The sequence below is a fragment of the Cornus florida genome, unplaced genomic scaffold, assembly GCF_030987335.1.
Source record: "Cornus florida cultivar Cherokee Brave unplaced genomic scaffold, ASM3098733v1 CherokeeBrave_3.0.0_Hap2_Chr09, whole genome shotgun sequence".
Lineage (NCBI taxonomy): Eukaryota > Viridiplantae > Streptophyta > Magnoliopsida > Cornales > Cornaceae > Cornus > Cornus florida.
In genome coordinates this window covers 90,677,162-90,701,604 of record NW_026775579.1, presented here as the reverse complement: position 1 = coordinate 90,701,604, position 24,443 = coordinate 90,677,162, and the positions used below count along the sequence as shown (strand labels likewise).

Sequence of the window (24,443 nt, the reverse complement as noted above, 5' to 3'; positions counted from 1 at the left end):
TTATACGGAGTATTCATATATTCAGGATACATACTTGATTATTAAATCTAAATTTGTGTATACCTTGGTTTATAAAACACTAACAAGGCCTAAGTCTATGGTCCTGCAGCGTAGCAGTTGAATTTGTGAGCTGGAAAGCCTGGTTTACCATGGTCCCACTCAAGCAAGCTTTTTTCTGAAACTCTCTTCTCATAGGATTAATTTGGATTGCTTGTGATGTGAAAATGTGGTTATTTTAAGCAAACTTGCATGTGAAAAAGTGAGAGCTTGTAAAAGTCAAACGACACAGAGATTTGGTTGGTAAAGTGAAAAATAAAAAATAAAAAAACAACAAAAATAGAAAAAGAAAAAACAAAAATTAAAAAAACAAAATATTTCTTAACAAGTCAAGAAATTTTGAATTAAAGCCCCAGGGAAACTAATTATACAGGTACTACAAAGCATAAGAATTATCTCATGGTGATACAGAGTGAAATTAAACCATATGAAGTGGACTGATATTTGTATAAATATGCATGGAATATAATTGAAAATAAATAAAAACAAAAAATTAATGTTATTGATCCCATTCATACTAATAAATGCAATGATATGATTTTGATAGAATATTGTGTGGCTATCTCACATGTAATAGTTTTCATCATAAGTTTTTCAGCAGGTAAACCGTCAGTTCTCGAATGTACGAATTACGAAAGTCAACAACCAAACTCATAGGACCAAATCATAAAGAAAAAGACAATGTGAACGTGTGCTCCTCAGCAGTAGTGTTGTACTAAGTCTTTGGAGCTACAGTTGGAGAGACTTAATTAATTTTAAGCACACACAGAGCTAAAAGAAAAGGTAAATTATATTGTTACGAGAAACCCAACGTTCTTAATAATTAATTATAAATACGAATATAAAAGTAAATATGACATACATATAAAGAATATAAAGATTTATTTGATTCGATAGAACCTACATCTATTATAAATATCTCACAAAAAAGAAGATGTGAGTTTTGAATTAAAAATTAACAAAAAAAGTCTGAGCATGTTGTAGAGACCCTAAAGACGTTCAACATGAATTGTACTAAGCCAGTTAATACACCTCTAGCAATGTCTGAACCTAAATTAATCCTAACTCGGACCCTCGATTCAAAATTTTTACCTAGTTTAATAAACTCTAAAATTTTGAACTTTGCCGCCATTTATCATCTCCAGTTTGAAATTTTAATTTTTCAAATCCGGATATTACAAGTTTCAATTTTCAAACCTTAACTCTCGTTCTAATTCTCTTTTATGCGATTTTGAGTATCTCTCAATGTTCTACCCTAAACTCTAAATGTCCTTAAATATCAGGGTACAAGAGAATACTAAACAGGACCCTCAATCCAAAAATAAAAATAAATAAATAATCTGATCAAAACTCAATCATTTGGTCAAAGCAAATAGCAACGTAACCCATAACCAAATTTAAGCCACAACATCACATATATGAGTTGTAAATACTTTACAAAAATTCGGCTAAAATAGGTTGAAACTTTAAATTTATTAGTCGGAAAAAAAAAAAATGTTGAAATCAATATTAAATGAATGGTCTATTTTCTTTGTTTTTAGCATGTCAATGCATGATGTTGTTCACAATTAGTTGACCTGTTATGTCTATACAGTGGTTGAAAAAAAAAAAAAAACAGAGAGAGTATGCTAGTTAAGAAACAATTTCGTCTCCAAAACGCCACTGTTTTAGTTGTTTAATTAATTTATAAAGTAAGGTATCACTAGAGATTTGTTGCCTGTATTTTTGAGTTGGTTAATATATTAGTATCCAATTATAGGGCCTTGGTGTATTTACAAGGCCTTGGTTGCAAGACCTTGTAAATGGGCAATAGGTAACAGGCTGGTCCATACAGTTCAGTCAGTCAACTATTGGTCTTATGAGCTTTCTATTTTGGGCTTGGGCTTATCCCCTGGAGTCCACTTCTTTAGGCCCCTTTTCCAACATTGAATTTGAATTTATCAAACTTTTTGTGAACATTGAGATTTTGTTCTGCACAGTTAGATGGTTCTAGAATCATCCTAAGAAGTGTGAAATTTCACTTACAAATTATTTTCTATTAAACAAAAAATGGCATTTTATTTGGAATGAGCTTATTCTAGAAATCCAGGAACTCGAACATAAACACTCGCTTTAGGAGTTGGATTTTTAACGCTTTTGATATAATGTCATTTTTGTTATTTTATTTTTTATAAAAAAAAGCCAAACATGTTTATGGAATTTTGTTAAAGGGGCACACATTAAATGGACTAATTTAGACTACTGATATAAGGATTGAATTCGGTAGATGGAATCGTGGTTCACAATTGCGTTATTGGTCACGGTATCGCTCGCGTAATAATAGATTCAGACGAATATTTGTGTAAATCGGCTAGCGATTTGAAAGGAGTATTGCATTACTTTCAAGCAAATTAATAGCAGATCTGTTGTGATTAGAAATTACATGGAAGTTTCTAGCTTTTGGAGTGTTATTTGTTAAATAGTTTAATGTGCTTAATGCAGGTGTACATAGGAGAGACAATTAAGTAGTGATTGCCCGGTTAGGACAAGTTAGCTCTATAACAAATGAATCGTTTTTGGTGTTAGTATAACTTTTTTGCAATGGCCATCCCCATTCAAAATTTCGAATGTGATCAAGGATGAGGATGATGATTTTGTGCAAATTACGCAGTTTGAATTAGAAGCAACCTAAATTCACTGACATCTGTGTGGATTTTGTGATTCTCAGCTAATTAATATTCTTGGGATAAATTATTTTTCTTAGGTGTTAATTACTGAAACATCAAGGTAAATTGCACTAACTTTCTCCAGGTTTTTCATAGTTTCATGGACCTCCCCACTTGTTTGAAACACTGACCCTGTTGAATATGCAATTTTACTACTTTGAAATTTCAAAATTTTGACGTCAGCAAAAAATCATTATTAACCAGTGTTTATTGCTAATGACTTAAAGGAAGGATTAACCTGTTACATTATAATCACATAAACTATCGCCTATTCTGTCAATGCTAATTCCCCATATGGTATGATAATAATGATGAGGATATATGGTGTAGGTTAGAAGTATATATATCTAGAGAGAAATATGTATTGTATTGATATGAGATTACGTAAAGATTTTATACGTAGGAGAAGGTTTAGGGGTAGGTGAGTGATGAACAAGTAAACTATAGATAGTAATATAGCAAGTGTATTCACATATGGTAATTTGTAATATGCAAGAAACATAGGTAGTAGTTAAAGAGGTAAATTTGTAATCTAACAGCCCCCTCAAACTCAAGGTGAGTATGAATCCAACTTGAGATTGAAGGCACAATCATGAAAGCAACCTGACGAAAATTTGGTGGAGATAGATTTTCACCCATGATGCAAATGGAGACACGATTAACAGCTGACGTGGCATTACTGTTGTCACCGCTGCTAACTGTGTCTCATACGGTAGCTGGCATGGTTGGTGACGTGGCACTACTGCTGGCACCGTTACTGACTGTGTTTAACATGGCATCTGTCGTGGCAGGTGATGCACTACTATTGGCACCGCTGTTAACTATGTCTGAGGATGAAGCACTGACGAGGCGGAATTATGGCGTTGTTACCGTGAAACAGCGATGATGTGTCTTGAAGGTTGATTAGGCGGCCAAATAAGGCTTTTGCTAATTACAAACTTAAGATTGAAGGTTGGGATGCGGAAAACATAAATTTGAAGGTTGATCGTCGTCGAGGATGGGGCCCATGGTGCCATCCCTGATGGTGACTACGATAAACTGGTAGATTATTTACTAGAGATTCAAAGGTTCTGATACTATGATAGAAGTATATATAGAGAGTGAAATATAATGGTTCCTATCCTGGCCCATTATCTTTATGGGTCTGTTGTACTGTTCATATTTATTTATAAAATTGAAATTCACTTTTCAAAAAAAAAAAAGAAGTAGGAAACTAGGTGGTAGGTATAGGGGTAAATTTGTAATCTAACATATGGTATTACACTTTTACTTACACTTGGCAATTATGATGCATGTATTCCCTGGAAAGTTGTGTGGTATTATTTCCAAGTCTTCAAGTCTGGTATAGAGTACCAAAATGAAAAAAAAAGTTTTGTGGTATTATTCATTGGTCCTAAATGATTATAATCCTTATGGATTTTTATCATTTTGTAATTTCTTCTCCTCCTTTATTAAATCTCAAATTTGGTCTTTGTTTTATTTTCTTGGTTCAAAATACTCGCAATTGTGCCAAAGCATTACACTGAATTGGCTATTTAATCAAATTATGTTTTATGTAATTTAGATTGCAGAGAGGAGTTTATTCAGGTTCTCTCTCATGTTCTATTTTTATTTTTTCTACTGTCTCAATTTTTTATGTATGCCCGTCTGTAAATTTAATTTGCCAGTATCATTCTTTCTTCTTCTTCTTCTTCTTCTTCTTCTTCTTTTTCGGTAACTGTGCTGATGCATTTCATCGAACTCAAACAAGCACTTGCTGATGCTGTGACAACAATCGCTTGAAAGCCCGACTGGGAAAAGGTATACGGCTCTTTAATTTATAAAACATTTCATGTTCTAACTCTTCTGTAAAAAATTCATTGATTGCACCTGCAGGGTTATTTTAGGAAAGGTTGCATGTTAGAGGCCATGGAAGAATATGATGATGTAAGAATAGAAGTTCTTTCATTTCGGTTAACTAAGGTCTGGACAAGAACCAATTTTCTGGTGCTGATGTTTACTATAAAATTAAGAGGCTTTCACAGTTCGCAAGAGATAAAAAGCATGCTCAAGAAGTGGAAAACATGAGGTCCAGCTTCTTTTTTATTTTATTTTATTTTATTTTTTTGACGTGGGAACCCTCGCCGCGACCTCCCTTCGGGCTGAAGTTACAAGGGAAACCCCTGACTGCCAACCCTGGCCCTATAGTAAAAGCAGCAGATAAGTCAGGAAAATAATAAAGATGGACGAGTTCGAAAACCTTGAGGAACACAAGCCGAGACCTTACCAACTCTACCAAACCCCTGGAGACCATGAGGTCCAATGTTGATATGACACAACGCTTGAATATATTGAAATCTGATTTCGTGAGTGTAATTTATCATGGGTAAAGAGTAATGATTTCTTTACGTATGCTTTTACCGGTTAAGTCATATATCTTATTACATACATTTGCTCTGAGTGTAGTGTTTTAAAGGTCCATTTGTTTAGGTAAAAGTTACAGGGAGGTCAAGGGTTCAAGAGGTATGTGTGTGTGAATACCAATTAAGAAAAAAAAAAAAAAAATTAAATTTTTTAGAGGTTTGGTTATGTTGGCTTTTGCTGTAATACCACTTTGTTGGAAATAGTGGCCTAAATACACACAACACTCAACAAAGAAGAAAAATCTAAATTATTTTCTAAAAAACAATTTGAGAATTTTAAGCCCGAAGAGTGATGACAATGAATTAGGCAGGGGACCCTCTGGTGTGTTGTTGTTGAAAATTTAAGCTTTTTCGGCGATTCTTGCTTCTCCGGCTTAAGAATTGTACAATCCTCCATCCTTATCTTTTTCATTCAATTTGGTAAAAAATATATATCAGATCAATTCTTAAATTAATTTAAGAAAATTAAATATAAAACAAAACAAAACAATAACACATTGGAATTGGGTTTTTCATGACCAGGTTCTGTCACACAGATCAAACCCAATCGCAACTTTGATTTCCAAAATAAAAACCAAATCACACAGATCAAACCTAATCGCAAATGTCATACCCACAAACCCAATTGTTCACAGCCACCATTCATTTTGCCAGAATTGGGTTTTTCATGACCAGGTTCATGAATTGGGTTTCGTGATGATGTACAAGGAACAGAGTTTTTCAAAGAAAATCTCCATGTAACCACGGTGCTTGATACAAGAACAAAAGAATCAGAAGAGGCTATCTTCTTTCTTGATGGTCCTTCCTTATCGGTAAGCCAGGAAGCACCACCGGCTCTTGGTTGCTTCAAAATATAATATCAAGTATTATATATATATATATATATATATATATATATATATATATCTTTTACCTTAATTAAATATGAAATTATATGTGGATAAGGGTATTATGAAAATTTTAGTAAAAAATGTAAATAATGTCATCAATTTTCGTTGTTGACTGTCGTTACTTCTAAGAGAAGGAAGGTCCGTGTAAAATATTTTCAAAAGTAGGAGAGGTTCGTGTAATTTTCAAAACAGTAAGAGTGATTCCTGTAATTAAGGCAAATCATAAAAAAGGTCTATATAAATTATCCTATAGCATATTTGTTGAGAGCATTACAAGCAGAGTGTTGAGTGAAAACTAGGGCTAGTAGGGTTGGTGTTGGTGTTGGTGTTGGTGTTGGTGTTGCAGGGGTTTTTGCATTTAATTGGGACTCGTAAAGGAGGGTTTGATGAATGGGTTCGGTGAGGGTGGAGTCCATGGGACCATGACTATTATATGTCAGGGAGGGTTTGACGAATGGGTTTGGTGAGGGTGGAGGCCGTGGCTATTATATATCTATGTGCGAGTCTCTGTGTGTTTGGGGACCACATGGCTATTGTATGTCTCCATGGGAGCCTGTGTATGTTTGGTGACGAACCAACGTTCACAGGGGTTTTGTTTGTGACTTATCTGCAAGGTTGGATTTGATTTAGTGTGGATTAATACGGATTAGTGTTAGGGAAGGGGTGGTGTTTGGTTACTTATGACTCGGTGCCTCACTAAAATATTATTATTTTTAATAATTCATTATTTTACTATTTGCTTGCTAAAAATAGATATAGAGAATTTGATATGAAGAGGATTCATCTGACACAAGTTTATTTAATTTTTTAATAATTGAAATTAGAAGGCCATTTTGGTAAGTACAATCATTTTCTTTTCATCTATTCAAACTAACAAAATAATATTTTCCCATAACTTCCTTAAAAAAAAAAAAAAAAAAATTCATCCTTACCTAATGAAAATTGAAAAAGTAATTTTTCTTTCATTTATATTCACTTTCACTTTCCTTCATTAAATTCTATCGAACTAAACAGACCCTACATGTCTTTCATCACTCAGCTCACTTGTGGATGTTGTCTTTATTGCCTTAACCTTTTTTAAGGTTTTGTAATTCTATGAATTTTGAGATCCAAATAAGAGGAATGATTTCCTTAAGTTTATATCCTCACGTGTTGTTTTATAAATTTGGTTACAGAAAAAATGTTTGCTCTGTGTACTGTTTAACGTTTTGATAGCTCAGCCCACTTGTTGATGCTTATTGTTTGTATTTATTGTCTTTCTATTTTTAAAGGGTTTCATATTTCTATGAGCACTGTGATGCAGGCAAGAGTTTGTGTATGACAGTTGCAGCTATATATATATATATATATATATATTTTCCACTCCCCCACCTCACTCTAAAGAAATTATATGCACTTAAAAGTAATCGAACCTTAGCCCTGATGGTTCGCGAGGCACCAGCGTTAAGAGTTGCAGCTATATTTCCATGAACCTTATAGTGCCATCAGTAGGTGGAATCTTTTTAGAATTCCCAATGAAGAAGATAAAGTTAGTCTCTCTTTTTGCAGTCTGAAAAGAATGGAGCTAAAAAGTGTTGGAAAGAAATTCTCTCTCGCTGGTGAAACAATGGAGACAGCTGTAAAGTCATGGCATAAAGCTTCTAAAGTGGATGTTAGAGTTTTTTTCCTTCTGGATTAAGATAAGGACAGAGACTGATTATAAATATTCTCCGATTGTTAGTATCAAGAAGGTATTATATTATACCTTCTGACTTTACTGGTTTTATATAATATTATTATGCTCATTCATTTTTTTTAGTTGGTATTTACACGTATTTGTTTCTTTCAAACTTAAACTCCTAATTTTTTTTTAAAAAATAAAAAACTAATATTGCTAGGTCAGATTTATACTCATTGATTCAGATAAGTTTGTTTCTCTTGTTTAGATGGTTTTCTAAATATTTCTTTCTTGTCTAGCATACATAATTTCTTTGGTCAGTTAACCTCGGATTCCATGATATCATAATCTGTTGCTGGCATTTTTTTCCGATCATGCCAGGCATTTTCATCACCTCACATGCACAAGCATCGTTATTTTCTTCCGAGGGAATATGCCGAGGAATCTTCCTCCAGAGCAGCTTGCGTAGTGGCACCCAAAAGTATGATCTCTTCGAATACAATTTATTTTTGACCAGGTTTGCAATATGCGAGAAGGGCACTAAATAATTGCAAGAGTATACTTCACAAGCCCTGTGAATTAAAATTGCAATTGGTAGGCCAACTTTTGTACTTGGAAATGAGATGGTACCTGAAGGTGCAGCCTAAGAGCCTATCTATTCAACTTAAGGTGAAGAGCAATGTTATTTAGACCATTTTCTCTAGTCGAGAATTCTAATTAAAGGGTTTTTGTCCATTTGATGTAATACAAATGGGCTTTACCAATCGACTTAAAAAGCTTTTTCAGGTGAAATTATGACTGATCAAATTAATATGACTGGTTTCAATCTCACAAATCAACGTAAGTTGTATTTTTCTAAGATGATATACTGGTTGACGAACTTAATATGGCAAGTTTCAATCATTGGGGGAAACTATACTTGCCCCAATGATTAGAATGTTAGTATGGTGTTAGTGTTAAAGTTCAATATTAATGGATAATTGTTTACTTAATAGATTGTTCAGCATGCACTAATTTTCATTCTTTTGTCCAAGAAGTTACAGAAAACAATTGTATTCTAATTTATTGGAATTTGAACTTTGGAATCAATATTATTGACAGGTGATTTAGAACTTGTTTATGCAGTTTTCATTTTTTTTTGTTTTTATCCCTAGTTTCCATTTTAAAATTTCTAAAAATGAGAAATATGATTTTTCAATTATAATTGCTTGCAAGTCATTCATTAAAAAGGCACTTGAATTGTTGTAAACTCAAAATTTCTTCTCCCAATTTCAACTTTGGAATCAATTAAACAAATGCATTCTTATTTATCACAAGACAGTGTGGAAATCTTTTGTACACACTTTTTATTTGAAAATAAAGAAAGCAAAAGGTGGCATTTTCTTTGGAATGAGCTATATTCTACAAATCTTCTTTTGAAACAAACTCTGATAAAATGTTATTTTTATATCCAGACCAAGGCATAGTGTTGCACGAGGATGCACTGTTTTACACTAGCAATACAAGGCATAGAATCCTCTGGAGCACAATTCTAATAAGGGTTGTTAAGGGTGAATTTGAAAATGGAATTTAAAATCTACAAAGTCCTAATTTTTTCTAGATTAATAATTAATATATAAATAAATATATATTTTTCTTTATTTTCTGTGATAATTTTATATTTTAACACATTTTTGTTATGATGATTGTTAAATATTTAACCACACTAAATTCTTTTTACAAAATTTATTAAAATTTAAATTATTTTTTAATACATATACATATATATATATATATATATGGACACCTACTTTAATGCTTTGGGAAAAAAGAATTGATTAGTGAAACGGATTTACTCCTCAGTCCTCCCGGACCCCATGACATAAAATCACTAGACACGAGGGGATCGGGATTCTAAAGATAGAAGGGCTGATTTGAAAAATAAATAATATTGGGGGTGTTTTAAGATTAGTCCGATAATTCAAGACAAATACTCGGATTCGGGCCTAGGGCAAGAAAAACCACTCCTCAACCCGCAGTTCTCACTCCAGAACCAGGACCCCAAACCTACACTCAGGAACCCTAATCTAACAAAACGCATAAACCTAAAGGATCATCGTATGTTTTGAATGAAAATGGCGGAATCAGCAGCTTCGTTGAAGGATCAGGGAAATGAATTCTTCAAATCTGGAAACTATCTCAAAGCTGCTTCTCTCTACACTCAGGCCCTCAAGAAGGATCCTTGTAACCCTCTTCTTTACAGGTATATACATATTTATGTTCGTGTATGTCATAAGGTATGTTTCAAGTCCTAATTGAAAAAAGGTTGGATTTACCTTAATTTTTGGAAGTTGTCTTTCCCCTTTGTTTGTCTGCAAGAAAGTGTAAGCTAGTAATTTTGAATCTTTGAAGAACATTTGATTTAAATATGTTGTAGGAAAAGGGAAAATGATACAAGAAAGAATTGAAACAATCCAAATAGTATCTCGTAAGAAGTTTTCAGAAGGAAGTGAATTGAAAGGAGTATGGCATAATTGGCATCTTACTTTCAAGCAAATTAATGGATCTATTGTGTATAGAAATTACATGGAAGTTCCTAGCTTTTGGATTTTAATTTATCAAACGATTTAATGTGCTTAATGCAAATGTACATAGGCATAGACAAGAAAGTGGTTGCTTACACATTTAAACACATACATAACACCGGTTAGTACTAGTTAGCTATTTAACCAATGAACTTCTATCGGGTAGTTTACTCTTAAATATTTACTCTTTTACTTGTACACTTGACAATTGTTACGCATGTATTGCCTGCAAAGTTGTGTGGATTACCTATTGGCTCCTAACAACTCCCAGCTTTTTGGAATTTTTTTCTTTTTGCAATTTCTTCTCCACCTTTATTAAATATTAATCTCGGTTTTTATCTCCTTTTCTTGAGTCAGAATACTTGCAAATTGTGCTAGATTAATTGTGACAAAGGGCATGGTATGCATAACCATCACTGAAACAACTTGTGTTGATTGAAATTGGCTATTTAATCAATTATGTTTTATGTAATTTAGATTGCGGAGATGTGTTCAGGTTCTCTGTCATGCTCTATTTTTATCTATATATATCTTTTTGGTGTCTTGATATGTTATGTATATCTGTTTGTGCATTTAATTTGACTCTATCATTCATCTATTTGTTATCTGCCAGTAACCGTGCTGCTGCATTTCTACATCTAGTTGAACTCAACAAAGCACTTGCTGATGCTGAGACAACAATCACTTTAAAGCCATTCTGGGAAAAGGTATATGGCTCCTTTAATTTATAAAACATTTCATGTTCCGTGACTCTTTTGTAAAAGATGCCATTGATTGCACCTGCAGGGTTATTTTAGGAAAGGTTGCATATTGGAGGCCATGGAACAATATGATGATGTAAGAATAGAAGTTCTTTCATTTTGTTTAAATGCCTTTTGGACAAGAACATGTTTTCTGGTGCTGATATTTACTATAACATGATGAAGGCCCTAGCTGCCTTTGAAAGAGCTTTGCAGCACAACCCACAAATTTCAGAGGTACCAGAAAAAATTAAGAGGCTTTCACAGTTGGCAAGAGATAAAAAGCGAGCTCAAGAAGTGGAGAACATGAGGTCCAATGTTGATATGACAAAACACTTGGATATATTGAAATCTGAACTTGTGAGTGGAATTTGTCATGGGTAAAGAGTAATGATTTCTTTACATATGCTTTTATAAATTCTGTCATTTTTGGGTTGTTAAATACATTTGCTAGAGTGTGGTGCTTATATATTTCAGCGCTCATCTCGCTTATGGATGTTTACTTTTATTTGTCTTTTCCTTTTTTGTTTTGTAGGGTTATGTAATTCTATGATTTTTTTAATGCAAATAAGAGTAATGATTTCCTTATGTTTATATCCTTACTTGTTGTTTTATATATTTGATTACACAAAACATTTGCTCTGTGTGCTCTGTTTGAATTTCTGATTGCTCAGCTCACATGTAGATGCTTATCGTTTATTTTTATTTTCTTTCTATATCTAAAGGGTCTCGTAATTCTGAGCATTGTGGTGTAGGTAAGAGATTGCATATAACATTTGCAGCTATATTTCCCTGAACCTTATAGTGCCATTTGTAGGTGGAATCGTTCTTAGAATTCCCAATCAGGAAGATTAAGTTAGTCTCTTTTTTGCAGTCTGAAAACTATGGAGCTGAAGAGTGTTGGAAAATTTTTTTCTCTTTCCTTGTTGAAACAATGGAGGCAGCTGTAAAGTCATGGCATGAAACTTCTAAAGTGAATGCTAGAGTTTATTTTCTTCTTGATAAGAAAAGGACAGACACTGATAAATATGCCCCAGTTACTAAAATCGACAAGGTATTAAACCTTCTGACTTTACTGGTTTCAACTCCAACTATTATTCTCATTGACTTCTGACTTTACCATCAATATTCTCCAATTGTTAATATCAAGAAGGTGTTAAACCTTCTAACTTTACTGGTTTCATCTCATATTATTATGCTCATTGATTTATATAAGTTTGTTTCTCTTGTTTACATGGTTTTGTAAATGTTCCTTTCTTGTCTAGCATACATAATTTCTTTGGTCAGTCAACCTCAGATTCCATGATATCATTATCTGTTGCTGACATTTTTTTTCGATCATGCCAGGCATTTTCATCACCTCACATGCACAAGGATCATTATTTTCTTCTGAGGGAATATGCTGAGGAATCTTCCTCCAGAGCAGCTTGCGTAGTGGCACCCAAAAGTATGATCTCTTACCCGCAGGTATGAATAATGTCTTTACATTATTCTTGACAAGTCGTATTAAGATTGACAATTTGAAATATATAAAAAAATAAATAAAAGGAAAAAGAAAAAAAGAAGAAGTAATAAGTACACTTGTGAGAAGCAAGCTGTGGCACCATTTAAGGACAAGGGCAGATCTTGTGAGATGATATTCAGTGGGAATTTTTATGGTGTATGATTCTGCAGATTTGGAATGGTGAAGGATCGCGAAAGTGGCATGGACAAAATGATGGATTCTTTGTTCAATTTGAATCTCCTCCCCTGCGAAAACTATGGTTTTTTCCGAGTTCCACTTATAAGGGTCAGATGTTGTGCAGGTCAATCTCTCTCATACACGCGCGCACATAAATTTATCCAAATTATGCCATTAGAAATGATCTCGATTCTAGCATTATAGACTTTTATTATTAATTAGTGCAAAATATGGAAACAAATTAAATTAAATGCGGGACATGCACACACACACACACACACACACACACATATATATATATCATAATCCAAATTAGATTGATAACTTCTGTACTGTCTAATTAATCACTTGATTTGATCAATGACATTTTGAAGAATTCTAATAGTTTCTAAAAATTCTAATTCCTGCAATTGACTGTGTAAGCTATTCTGAAATATGTTAGTATTATCTAGCCCTGGTCAATTCTGGTAGTTTATTGTTGGAATTTTTTTTCTTAATTTTCTTTTTCGCTCCAATTTAACCTAATTAAGGCTGGCCTTTTATGCAAACACTAGTGATCTAAGCGGTCTGAAAGATACAGTGGTTATGATCATCACTGCTAGATTACTCAAATTATATTATCATAAACCCCATTGAACATAGAGCCTGAATGTCCATATTTCATATTTTTCAGGGATCCAGTGGTTTTGGACATTACTGACTATGAACTGTTCCCTCGTCTGTTGAAGCAAACGTACTCCCGTCAGTAGTGGTTTCTTTGTCTTGGTTGGAAACTTGGAATCCATCAAAGATCAACGGCTGCAAGCAGAAAAAATAAATGGCCTATACTTTTGAAATATAGGTTTGCAATATGCGAGAAGGGCACTAAATAATTGCAAGAATGTACTTCACTAGCCCTGTGAATTAAAATTGCAATTGGTAGGCCAACTTTTGTGCTTCGAAATGAGATGGTACCTGAAGGTGCAGCCTAAGAGCCTATCTATTGAAGTTAAGGTGAAGAGCAATGCTATTTAGACCGATCGAGAAGTCTAAATGAAGGGGTTTTTATACATTTGATGTAGTACAAATGGATTTGTAAAAAACATTTTCAGGTGAAATTATGGTTGACGAAATTAATATGGTTAGTTTCAATCATATTCAAATGGGTTTGAGGAATTGACTTAAGTTGTATTTTTCTAAGATGAAATTATGGGTGACAAAGTTAATATGGCTAGTTTCAATCATTGGGGCAAACTATACTTGCAGAGATTTCCCCAGAGGTAAATTAGAATGTTAGTATGGTGTTAGACTTAAAGTTCAATATTAATGGATAATTGATGAAATTGGAAGAGCTGTTCCTAAAGGAACCCACAAATTCCTAATTCTAATTAGAGGATCTTTTTTAATTGATTCTTTTATCATTGTGATATTTTACATCGTTGAAAGGACCCATTTGAGAACAATTGGACGATGACAAAATTATCAAAGGTTGGCATTCTTTAATTCTATTCTACGTAATGGATTGTTCAGCATGCGCTAATTTTCATTTTTGTCCAAGAAATTACATAAAACAAATGTGTTCTTATTTATTGGAATTTGAACTCTGGAATCAATATTATGGACATGTGATTTAGAACTTGTTTATGCAGTTTTCATTCTTTATTGTTTTTATCTTAGTTTCCATTTTAAAATTTCTAAAAATGAGAAATATGATTTTTCAATTAAAATTGCTTGCAAGTCATTCATTAAAAATGCACTTGAATGAATTGTTGTAAACTCAAAATTTCTTCTCCCAATTTGAACTTCGGAATCAATTAAACAAATGCATTCTTATTTATCACAAGACACCGTGGAAATTTTTTTTACACATTTTATTTGAAAATAAAGAAAGCAAAAAGTGGCATTTTCTTTGGAATGAGCTATATTCTACAAATGTTCTTTTGAAACAACCTTTGATAAAATGTTTTTAACCAAAAAAAAAACCTTTGATAAAATGTTATTTTTATATCTAGACCAAGGCATGGTGTTGCACGAGCATGCCCTGTGTTACACTAGCAATACAAGGCATAGAATCCTCTGGAGCACAATTCTATTAAGGGTTGTTAAGGGTGAATTTGACAAGGGAGTTTAAAATCTACCGTCTTAATTTTTTTTTGATTAATAATTAATATATAAATAAATTTTGTTTTCTTTATTTTTTGTGATAATTTTATATTTTAACAGAGTTTTGTTATGATGATTGCTAAATATTTAACCATACTAAATTCTTTTTACAAAATTTATCTTAAATTTATTAAAATTTAAATTATTTTTTAAATATATATATATATATATATATATCTTCGAGAGAAGAGCTGATTTGAAAAATAAATAATATTCGGGGTGTTTTAAGATTATTCCAATAATTCAAGACAAATACTCGGATTCGGGCCTAGGGCAAGAAAAACCACTCCTCAACCCGCCATTCTCACTCCAGAACCAAGACCCCAAACCTACTCTCAGAAACCCTAATCTAACAAAACCCATAAACCTAAAGGAACATCGTAGAGTTTGAATGAAAATGGCGGAATCAGAAGTTTCGTTGAAAGATCAGGGAAATGAATTCTTCAAATCTGGAAACTATCTCAAAGCTGCTGCTCTCTACACTCAGGCCATCAAGAAGGATCCCTCTAACCCTACTCTTTACAGGTATATACATATTTATGCGTGTGTATGCATGTTTATATATATATATATATATATATATATATATATATATACAGTCAGGTCATACGGTATGTTTCAGGTCCTAATTGAAAAAAGGTTGGATTTACCTTAATTTTTGGAAGTTGTCTTTCCCCTTTGTTTGTCTGCAAGAAAGTGTAAACTGGTAATTTTGAAGCTTTGAAGAACATTTGATTTAAATATGTTGTAGGAAAAGAGAGAATGATACAAGAAAGAATTGAAACAATCCAAATAGTATCTCCTAAGAAGTTTTTGGAAAAAAGTGAATTAAAAGGAGTATGGCATAATTGGCATCTTACTTTCAAGCAAATTAATTGGTAATGTTGATGGTGGATCTATTGTGTTTAGAAATTTAGTGGAAGTTCCTAGCTTTTGGATTTTAATTTATCTAACAATTTAATGTGCTTAATGCAAATGTACATAGGCATAGACAAGAAAGTGGTTGCTTACACATTTAAACACATGCATAACGCTGGTTAGTGCTAGTTAGCTATTTAACCAATGAACTCCTATCGGGTAGTTTGGTGTTCGTATCACTGTTTTGCAATGGCCATGCCCATTCGAATATGATCGAGGCAAGGATGAAGATGAAGATGAGGATGACTATATATATATATGTTGCAATTTATGAAGCTTGAATTAGATACAACCAGGAATTTTTTTTTTCCCTGAACAAAACTCTGTGTTGGTGAAAGTAAACAGGTATGTTGAATTTGTGATTCTCCCACTGATAATTTTTGGGATAGTTTATTTTTCTTAGGAGTGTTAAGTACTAAATCATCATCACACCCGTATTACCAAGGTAAATTACATTGACTTTTCCAAGGTTTGTTATAGTTACATGGACATCCCCACTTGTTTTAAACACTGGCCTCCTTTAAATTAGAAATTTTACTATTTTGTCCATTAAATCTAGATTTGTATTTTAATTCAATAAAACAATTTTAGAATGGCAAATTTGGTATTTTGAAATTTCAAATTGTTGACATTAGCAAAAATCATAATTGACCACTGTTTACCGTTAATGACTTAATGGAGGAGTGAATCTGTTGCTTTATTATCAACCAAACTATTACCTCTCCCATCAATGCTAATTCACCATATGGTATGATAATAATGATGAGGATGTATGGTGTTACTCTTAAATGTTTACTCTTTTACTTGTACACTTGACAATTGTTACGCATGTATTGCCTGCAAAGTTGTGTGGATTACCTATTGGCTCCTAACAACTTCAACTTTTTGGAATTTTTTTCTTTTTGCAATTTCTTCTCCACCTTTATTAAATATTAATCTTGGTTTTTATTTCCTTTTCTTGAGTCAGAATACTTGCAAATTGTGCTAGATTAATTGTGAAAAAGGGCATGCTATGCATACCATCACTGAAACACCATGTATTGATTGAAATTTTCTATTTAATCAATTATGTTTTATGTAATTTAGATTGCAGAGATGTGTTCAGATTCTCTCTCATGTTCTATTTTTATCTATATATATCTTTTTGGTGTCTTGATATGTTATGTATACCTGTTTGTGCATTTAATTTGACTCTATCATTCTTCTATTTGTTATCTGCCAGTAACCGTGCTGCTGCATTTCTGCATCTAGTTAAACTCAACAAAGCACTTGCTGATGCTGAGACAACGATCACTTTAAAGCCCGACTGGGAAAAGGTATATGGCTCCTTTAATTTATAAAATGTTTCATGTTCCGTGACTCTTTTGTAAAAGATGCCATTGATTGCACCTGCAGGGTTATTTTAGGAAAGGTTGCGTATTGGAGGCCATGGAACAATATGATGATGTAAGAATAGAAGTTCTTTCATTTTGTTTAACTGCCTTTTGGACAAGAACACGTTTTCTGGCGCTGATATTTACTATAACATGATGTAGGCCCTAGCTGCCTTTGAAAGAGCTTTGCAGCACAACCCACAAAGTTCAGAGGTATCAAAAAAAATTAAGAGGCTTTCACAGTTGGCAAGAGATAAAAAGCGAGCTCAAGAAGTGGAAAACATGAGGTCCAATGTTGATATGACAAAACACTTGGATATTTTGATATCTGAACTTGTGAGTGTAATTTGTCATGGGTAAAGAGTAATGATTTCTTACTTATCAAAAAAAAAAAAAAAGAGTAATGATTTCTTTACATATGCTTTTATAAGTTCTGTCATATTCAGGTTATTAGATACATTTGCCAGAGTGTAGTGCTTATATATTTCAGCGCTCATCTCGCTTATGGATGTTTACTTTTATTTGTCTTTTACTTTTTCGCTTTTTTGGGTTATGTAATTCTATGAATTTTTTGATGCAAATAAGTGTAATGATTTCCTTATGTTTATATCCTTACTTGTCGTTTTATATATTTGATTACACAACATTTGCTCTGTGTGTTCTGGTTAAATTTCTGATTGCTCTGCTCACATGTGGATGCTTATCGTTTATTTTTATCTAAAGGGTCTCGTAATTCTATGAGCATTGTGGTGTAGGTAAGAGACTGCGTATAACATTTGCAACTATATTTCCCTGAACCTTACAGTGCCATTTGTAGGTGGAATCTTTCTTAGAATTCCCAATGAGGAAGATTAAGTTAGTCTCTTTTTTGCAGTCTGAAAACTATGGAGCTGAAGAGTGTTGGAAAGAAATTTTCTCTTTCCTTGTTGAAACAATGGAGGCAGCTGTAAAGTCATGGCATGAAACTTCTAAAGTGGATGCTAGAGTTTATTTTCTTCTTGATAAGGAAAGGACAGAAACTGATAAATATGCCCCAGTTGTTAATATCGATAAGGTATTAAACCTTATGACTTTACTGGTTTCATCTCCAACTATTATGCTCATTGACTTTCTAAAGTTATCTCTCTTGTCCATATGGTTTTCTATTTTTGGTTTTTTCTTGTTCGACATACGTGTGTTTTTTTTTGGTCAATCAACCTCAGATTCCATGACATCATAGTCTTTTGCTGACATTTATTTCCTTGCTCATGCCAGGCATTTGAATCACCCCACACACACAGCAATTGTGTTTCATTTCTGAGGCAATATGTAGAGGATTCTTTCTCCGGGGCAGCTTGCTTAGTGGCACCCAAAAGTATTATATCTTACCCACAGGTATGTGTAATGCCTTAACATTATTCTTGACAAGATGGGCAGTCATATTAAGATTGACAAGTTGCCATAAAAAAGTAAAGAAAGAAAAATAATAGATTTAAGTTATAAGTACACTTGTGAGAAGGAAGCTGTGGCACCTTTAAGGATGAGGGAAGATCTCGTGAGATGATTTTCATTGCAAATTTAATGGTGTCTGATCCTGCAGGTCTGGAAAGGTCAAGGATCACGAAAATGGAAGCATGGACAAAATGATGGATTCTTTGTTCAATTTGAATCTCCTTCCCTGCGAAAACTATGGTTTATTCCGAGTTCCACTGAAAAGGGTCAGACGTTGTGCAGGTCTCTCTCTCTTTCTAAAATACACGCACACTTTTATCAAAATCATGCCATTAGAAATTATCTCGATTCTAGCATTATATAAATTTAATATAAGTGCAAAAGATGAAAATTTATTTTAACTGCACATGCATATGTCATAATCCAAATTAGATTGATGCCATGTGTACTTTAACAAATCACTTCTTTTCATCAATGACATTTTGAAGAGTTTCTAATAGCTGTCCAAAAATCTAAATACTGCAAGTGACTGTGTAAGATATTCTGGAATATGTTATTATCTGGTCTTAGTGAATTGTGTTAATTAATTATTGGGATGTTGTATTCTTTCCAAGTTTTTCTTCCCTCCAATTTAACTGAATTATAGCTGGCATTTTAATCTCACGTTATGCAAACATTAGCGATATTAAATTCATACAGTGCTTACGGAATGTTACTGCTAGATTACTTAATTTATATCATAAACTCCAGTCAAACACACTGAGCCTGAATGTCCATATTTCATATTTTTCAGGGATCCAGTTGTTTTGGACATTACCGCCCATGAATTGCTCCCACGTCTACTCAAGTAAACATAGCCTCATTCCCAGTGATTTCTTTGTCTTGGTTGGAATACATCAAATATCAATGGCTGCAAGTTAAAATAGGAGGCCTGTACTTTTGAAAGAACAGAGTGTGCATCTGCCCAATGTAGTGTTGAAGAGCGGGTGTGCAATATTGTGATAAAGGCGTGCTAAACAATTGCAAGAAAATACTTAGGAGTCCATGCATGTACTCGTCCTTGAAGTTGATGCAAAGATTCTGTCAAGTTCATTCGTTCGTTCTTTCTTCAATTTTTTTTTTTTCCTCCTCCCGTTTGTGTGATTGCATTAGCGTTTTCAGCTATGTAACTGTAATCAAGTATACATGCTATGGTCTTCATGAATTTTGTGGAGGTGCCTTGATCTGGGATGTGAAGTTCATGTCTTGGGGTCTCCTGGACAAAATGAGCAGCTCAAATCACTACTATGCTGTTCTTGGGAAGGTGCATAACAGAGAAGTTTGTTCTTTTGTGCTTGGAAGTGGATTTATGCTAATGATATTACTCTCACCTTGTGCTTATTCACCATTTTTTCTGTTACGTTGCACTTTGTTTCGTCTTTCCTAGCATAGGTTGTTGGAACAAATAATATTTTAGCTTTCCAATTAGGGAAAAAATTTCAATTACATGCCAAGGTAAAAAAATCAGTTAGTTGATATTTGTTGCAACCTTCAAGTCATGCCTTTACACTCTTAAGACCATGTTTCTCCACTCAATGGTGATTTCCAGTTGAGCACTGCTGCTCCATTATCGTGTTGGAGTTCAAGCAGAACTTTAGCAGCATACCCTTTTGATAAAACATCAGGAAGTGTTGCTTGGTACTTTCCTTTGGAATTCCTTGCATTTGTTGCTTTTAGGCTTTGCCTTCCAAAAAGATATTACTGTCTTATTTTTCGATATAGTAATTTTGCACAACCAAGTGAAGCTCCATAAACCTTGTAACAAGAAACTAAATCAAGGAATATATATAGGGAGAATTGCCGCTAAAAAAATAAAATTCTTCCCCGTCCTATCCTCAGTCTAATGGTTGAGATGACATGTACAGAACTCTAGACATCAATCTAGAAATTAATGGATGATTTTGGGGATGGACAGATACCAAACTGATGAATCATATCTTAAAGGATGCTAACGTTCCTGGGTTTAAAATTTCACATTCACTAAATGTCTATAAACAACTTGTGATGCTTACAGTTCCTCAGAACACATCAAAGCTTCAGCGGCCAAGTATTTGAAAACATCAAACACAAAAAGAAAACTACAACCTGGGAGCTCAAATACAATTCTCCCTTGAAATGACATTGGAATGACGAACAAAGAAATTGTCAGAGATATTTGACAGACAGCTTCTACTTCGAAACAGTTCACGGCCATTAATCATACCCCATTCGAAGCTCTTATCAGTTGTCTAGCCACTGAAATTATTTCTACTTTGTGCCACACACAATCACAATGATGGGGAGTTATGAACTTTTAGTACCTACTCCCATAAGCCTGCACTCACAAAAGGAAATGGTATAATGGAATCAGATGCTGAGAAAACATAGCTACTACAAGCCAATGTTGTTATTGCTCACTCAAACTGGTGTTTTGTATTCAATCATTGCGAATTTTTGGTTAATTCGACTCACATCAAATCCGACTAGAGATCTGCAGTAGTTGCTATTGGTGAGCACTGTACTGGTTGATCCGCACTCACTGTCTTTAAGAGAAACTGAAGACCGGTCAAGCTTGATTGACCATGGATACTGGTAATTCTGAGCAGTGGAACCAACGTGTGAAGATGATCGCTGCATCCTCACAGCACGTGGAACGTTCCTTCCTTCTATGGATGGTCTCCGCCTGCTTGGTTGCCTTTCAAATGAATCTGGCCGCTGCTTTGGTGCACTATGTGATCGCAACTTTGCCTTTGATGACTCTGTATTAGCCATGTAATTTGGATAGAATGGGTAATCATTGTACAAGGACTCAGAGTACTCTGCTCTGGGGAAAGCGAAAGGAACTCTGGATGGATCGGGTTTGGACACTGCAGAGTGGTATTGGGGGCTGCTCTGTGCTGTGCCGAATGAATACTCCTCAAAATGCCCACTAGAAGCTCTTGGGCTCATCTCGGTCAGTGCTGATGGAGCTGGTGAGATCTGCTGATGGTCTTGCTTCGTGAATTCGCGATAATGGGTGGAAAATCTATGCTCTGCTCGTTCTTCTTGGGGGTTGTTTGAATCGCTATTCCTGCTCTTTGTGCTTCCTTTCGATTCACCTAGATCCATCTCCACAATCTTGATGTTCTCCTCCATGCCTCTATCCATCTCCTACATCAACATTGACCAGATTGCAGACCATTGTTCAAGCGCATTTCATATCAGGTAAATAAGTTCTCTACCACTTTTCTCATATTTTACAAAGGCCCATAGAGTATATATACAGATTTACATCTGCTTATATCAAAGAGCATAATTCATTTTCCCATTAAAAAGTTTAAGGTGATTCTACATAGCACTCTTTTTTTTTTCTTTTTTCTTTTTTCATACAAAAGCTTTTGGGATATTTAATAATTATTCAACTTTGTTTTAATTGAACAGAAATTTCCAAGCATGACAATAAATGATTGTTTATTATTTATTTTGAGATGATGGGTAATTTGGCAGTCATCTTTTATTTATGTCACTAGGCTGCAGAAAATTCAAGTTTGATGCCTAAGAAGACTTTATAGATTGGAAATATGGAAGAAAAAAAATTGGAACTTACATAATCTGTTTGCCTGAATCTATTGTCTAGTGCGATCTTTCTCTGATTGAATTGCCTCTGATTATTGGGGTTTGTCTCGTCAACCATCTTGATTCTCTGAGCCCGAGCTCTAGCCTGAACCGTCACCAATGCCTGCATGCACCGGAGTGTTGTAGTGGCCTGTTTTCTCACCAGGTGACCTCTTACCAATGCCTGCAATTTCACAAGCCCTCTCAATGCACACAGTGCTTTTCTTGCCTGTAAACAACCACCACCAATTAGTCCACTTACAGATCTTCACAAAAAATTCATCTCGAGTCTTTAGTTCGATTTTTTCTTTTAATATATTGAAATTTTCAGGAAGTTTATATTTGATTCATGGTATGTATATACAGCATACCAAATATGACCGAAAGACGGACTGAATCTTAATGGCAGCCGCCTCTTCAATTGCACTAGTTCTCCCATTGTGGACGGCAGTCAGCCGGATCACGGCTGCAGCCGCTTGTGCTGCTGCCACAGCTGCATCAGCAGCTGCTGCGGTGGCTGCAGCCACCGCCATTGCGTGTTTCTTATGCTCATTCTCTGGTTCCAACACTGCCGGTGGTGCGGTGGCAATGATGTCTGCAGAGCTCGGGTCCTTCTGAACAGTGGCCGTGGCGGATGATCTCCGGAAACTCCATCTCCTTTTCTCTTTGGGTGTCGTCGGTGGGATCGATATCGGAGTTGTTGGGTTCTCAGTACTTATTGTTGTGGTTGTGGATTGATTGCTTGTCTTCTTATCTTTTTCTTTTCCTTTGTCTGTCTTTCCTGTCAAGAAGTTCTTGATCCACTTGCTTGTCTTCCCCATCTCTTTCACTACCTTCTAAACTACCATTGTATCAAACAAATGATAAGAGCAAGAGAGAAAGCAACAAATGATGTGTTAGATCGATCTCTCTCTATCTGTTTGATCAATGATCAGTAACCATCTAACACTACGTTGGTCTATATTATAGAACAAAACTTAGTACCTCATCTTGTGACAGAGTGATCTTTAATTTCTTACTGTTTTATTGTGTACTATGACATTTTGCTGATGTTTTTTTGGCAAAAAGCCTGCAAGTGAAGAAATAAAGAAGCAGAGTGGAAGCTCCCCAACTAAGCCACTTGCCACCGTCCTAGAAGATTAATGCTATTGATTCGATTCCTTACCCTTTGGTACACAACTTCTTTTATGTTGCCCGTTCTGCCCTCTGAATACTATCATTATGTTCTAATGAACCAGGGTGTTTTGGTAATTTTGTGATTGGATGAGAGGAGATCAGAAACCATGTGAAATTGAGTCAGGTAACATGAAGGACTCGTGTAAATTACTCATGTCAGGGTGGGGGGAGTTGTCCCACTTGTATGGGGGAGGGGTCTCTCTTTGGGTCATAAGGTTTACTAAATTACTACCTGCCAATCAATATGGGGTTGGGTCCCAAAAACTAGGGTTTAAGTCATGGAGAAATTATTTGTGTGTGTGTGTGTGTGTTTTTTTTTAAGAAGGTAAAACAATTTACTTACACATACTTTTTTTTACGGAGGTTCGAACACATGATCTCTCTTCGGGAGGTAAAGGCCTACCGCACTGAATCACTAACCATTTGATAAATTATTTGTCATCCCTTTGGAAAGTAAAAGTGTGGTACAGATGAACCTTTGATAAATTATTTGTTATTCTTTCGAAAAATAAGAGTGTGATTACCATTAGACTACTTATTCTTTAATATATTATTTGTTTTATCCTCGAATAAACAGTCAACAATGTGATATTTTTGTCCAATTATATAAAATTATTTAGATTAAGTATAAACTAAGGAAGAGAATTGCTAACATAAAAATTTATTGACAATTTATATAATGACATTATCAAATACCAAAACAGATATATATCATGCTTGCCTAAGATGACAATTAATCTCTCAGGCAGGCAGGGAACCATGTAGGGTGCACGTGTCCTCAACCCTCCATCTGTAGGACTTTGTGGTCTCTACTGTGATACTTTTAAGTCAAGGACTCTTTCTTGATCCCAAGGAAAATCACCTCCACGCTACAAATTTGGATCATCTCCAATACACTTTTTAGATCCTTTTCTTCTGCCATTAAATTGATAATGGAATATTATGTCTTTCATACTGGGACTCATCTTTATCATACTTCTTTCTCTTTCAAGAAAATTAGATCATTAAAATAGAGTTTAGAACTTAACTCCATTTTTTTTCTATTTTACTTCTAGTGTTTGTTTGAATTTGTGATTAATGAAAGTTAGAAGGCGG

General features: G+C 34.3%; 3 protein-coding genes across 4 annotated transcripts; 2 read left to right on the top strand and 1 right to left on the bottom strand.

The window, feature by feature from the left end:
- Window positions 1-9,629: 9,629 nt before the first annotated feature.
- Window positions 9,630-13,830, top strand: LOC132275103 (U-box domain-containing protein 70-like). Its single transcript, XM_059776498.1, has 8 exons — window positions 9,630-9,953; window positions 10,889-10,982; window positions 11,062-11,112; window positions 11,202-11,375; window positions 11,890-12,069; window positions 12,363-12,482; window positions 12,690-12,820; window positions 13,370-13,830. Exons 1-8 carry the CDS (start codon window positions 9,820-9,822, stop codon window positions 13,443-13,445), a joined length of 960 nt encoding a protein of 319 aa, XP_059632481.1. The 5' UTR covers window positions 9,630-9,819; the 3' UTR covers window positions 13,446-13,830.
- Window positions 13,831-15,078: 1,248 nt separating this feature from the next.
- LOC132275102 (uncharacterized) lies at window positions 15,079-19,929 on the top strand. Its single transcript, XM_059776497.1, has 8 exons — window positions 15,079-15,363; window positions 16,979-17,072; window positions 17,152-17,202; window positions 17,292-17,465; window positions 18,004-18,183; window positions 18,384-18,503; window positions 18,709-18,842; window positions 19,354-19,929. The coding sequence occupies exons 1-8, from the start codon at window positions 15,230-15,232 to the stop codon at window positions 19,409-19,411; spliced, it is 945 nt and encodes a 314-aa protein (XP_059632480.1). The 5' UTR covers window positions 15,079-15,229; the 3' UTR covers window positions 19,412-19,929.
- Window positions 19,930-20,537: 608 nt separating this feature from the next.
- Window positions 20,538-23,438, bottom strand: LOC132275101 (protein IQ-DOMAIN 19). Of its 2 annotated transcripts, XM_059776496.1 has the most exons (4): window positions 22,544-23,438; window positions 22,165-22,401; window positions 21,051-21,728; window positions 20,538-20,913 (listed from the first exon to the last, which is right to left on the bottom strand). In XM_059776496.1, exons 1-4 carry the CDS (start codon window positions 22,991-22,993, stop codon window positions 20,893-20,895), a joined length of 1,386 nt encoding a protein of 461 aa, XP_059632479.1. In that variant the 5' UTR covers window positions 22,994-23,438; the 3' UTR covers window positions 20,538-20,892. The 2 variants fall into 2 exon arrangements, with proteins under 2 accessions (XP_059632479.1, XP_059632478.1); XM_059776495.1 differs by having other exon boundaries at window positions 20,538-21,728.
- Window positions 23,439-24,443: the final 1,005 nt, after the last annotated feature.

Coding starts and splice junctions, on each gene's coding strand:
- LOC132275102 (XM_059776497.1), top strand. CDS start 15,230: ATGAAAATGGCGGAATCAGAAGTTTCGTTGAAAGATCAGGGAAATGAA. Junction 17,073..17,151: donor TAAAGCCCGACTGGGAAAAG/GTATATGGCTCC, acceptor TTGCACCTGCAG/GGTTATTTTAGGAAAGGTTG. Junction 17,466..18,003: donor ATATTTTGATATCTGAACTT/GTGAGTGTAATT, acceptor TCTTTTTTGCAG/TCTGAAAACTATGGAGCTGA.
- LOC132275103 (XM_059776498.1), top strand. CDS start 9,820: ATGAAAATGGCGGAATCAGCAGCTTCGTTGAAGGATCAGGGAAATGAA. Junction 10,983..11,061: donor TAAAGCCATTCTGGGAAAAG/GTATATGGCTCC, acceptor TTGCACCTGCAG/GGTTATTTTAGGAAAGGTTG. Junction 11,113..11,201: donor CCATGGAACAATATGATGAT/GTAAGAATAGAA, acceptor AACATGATGAAG/GCCCTAGCTGCCTTTGAAAG.
- LOC132275101 (XM_059776495.1), bottom strand. CDS start 22,993: ATGGGGAAGACAAGCAAGTGGATCAAGAACTTCTTGACAGGAAAGACA. Junction 22,402..22,543: donor CCGTCTTTCGGTCATATTTG/GTATGCTGTATA, acceptor GGTTGTTTACAG/GCAAGAAAAGCACTGTGTGC. Junction 21,729..22,164: donor GATTCAGGCAAACAGATTAT/GTAAGTTCCAAT, acceptor ATGTTGATGTAG/GAGATGGATAGAGGCATGGA.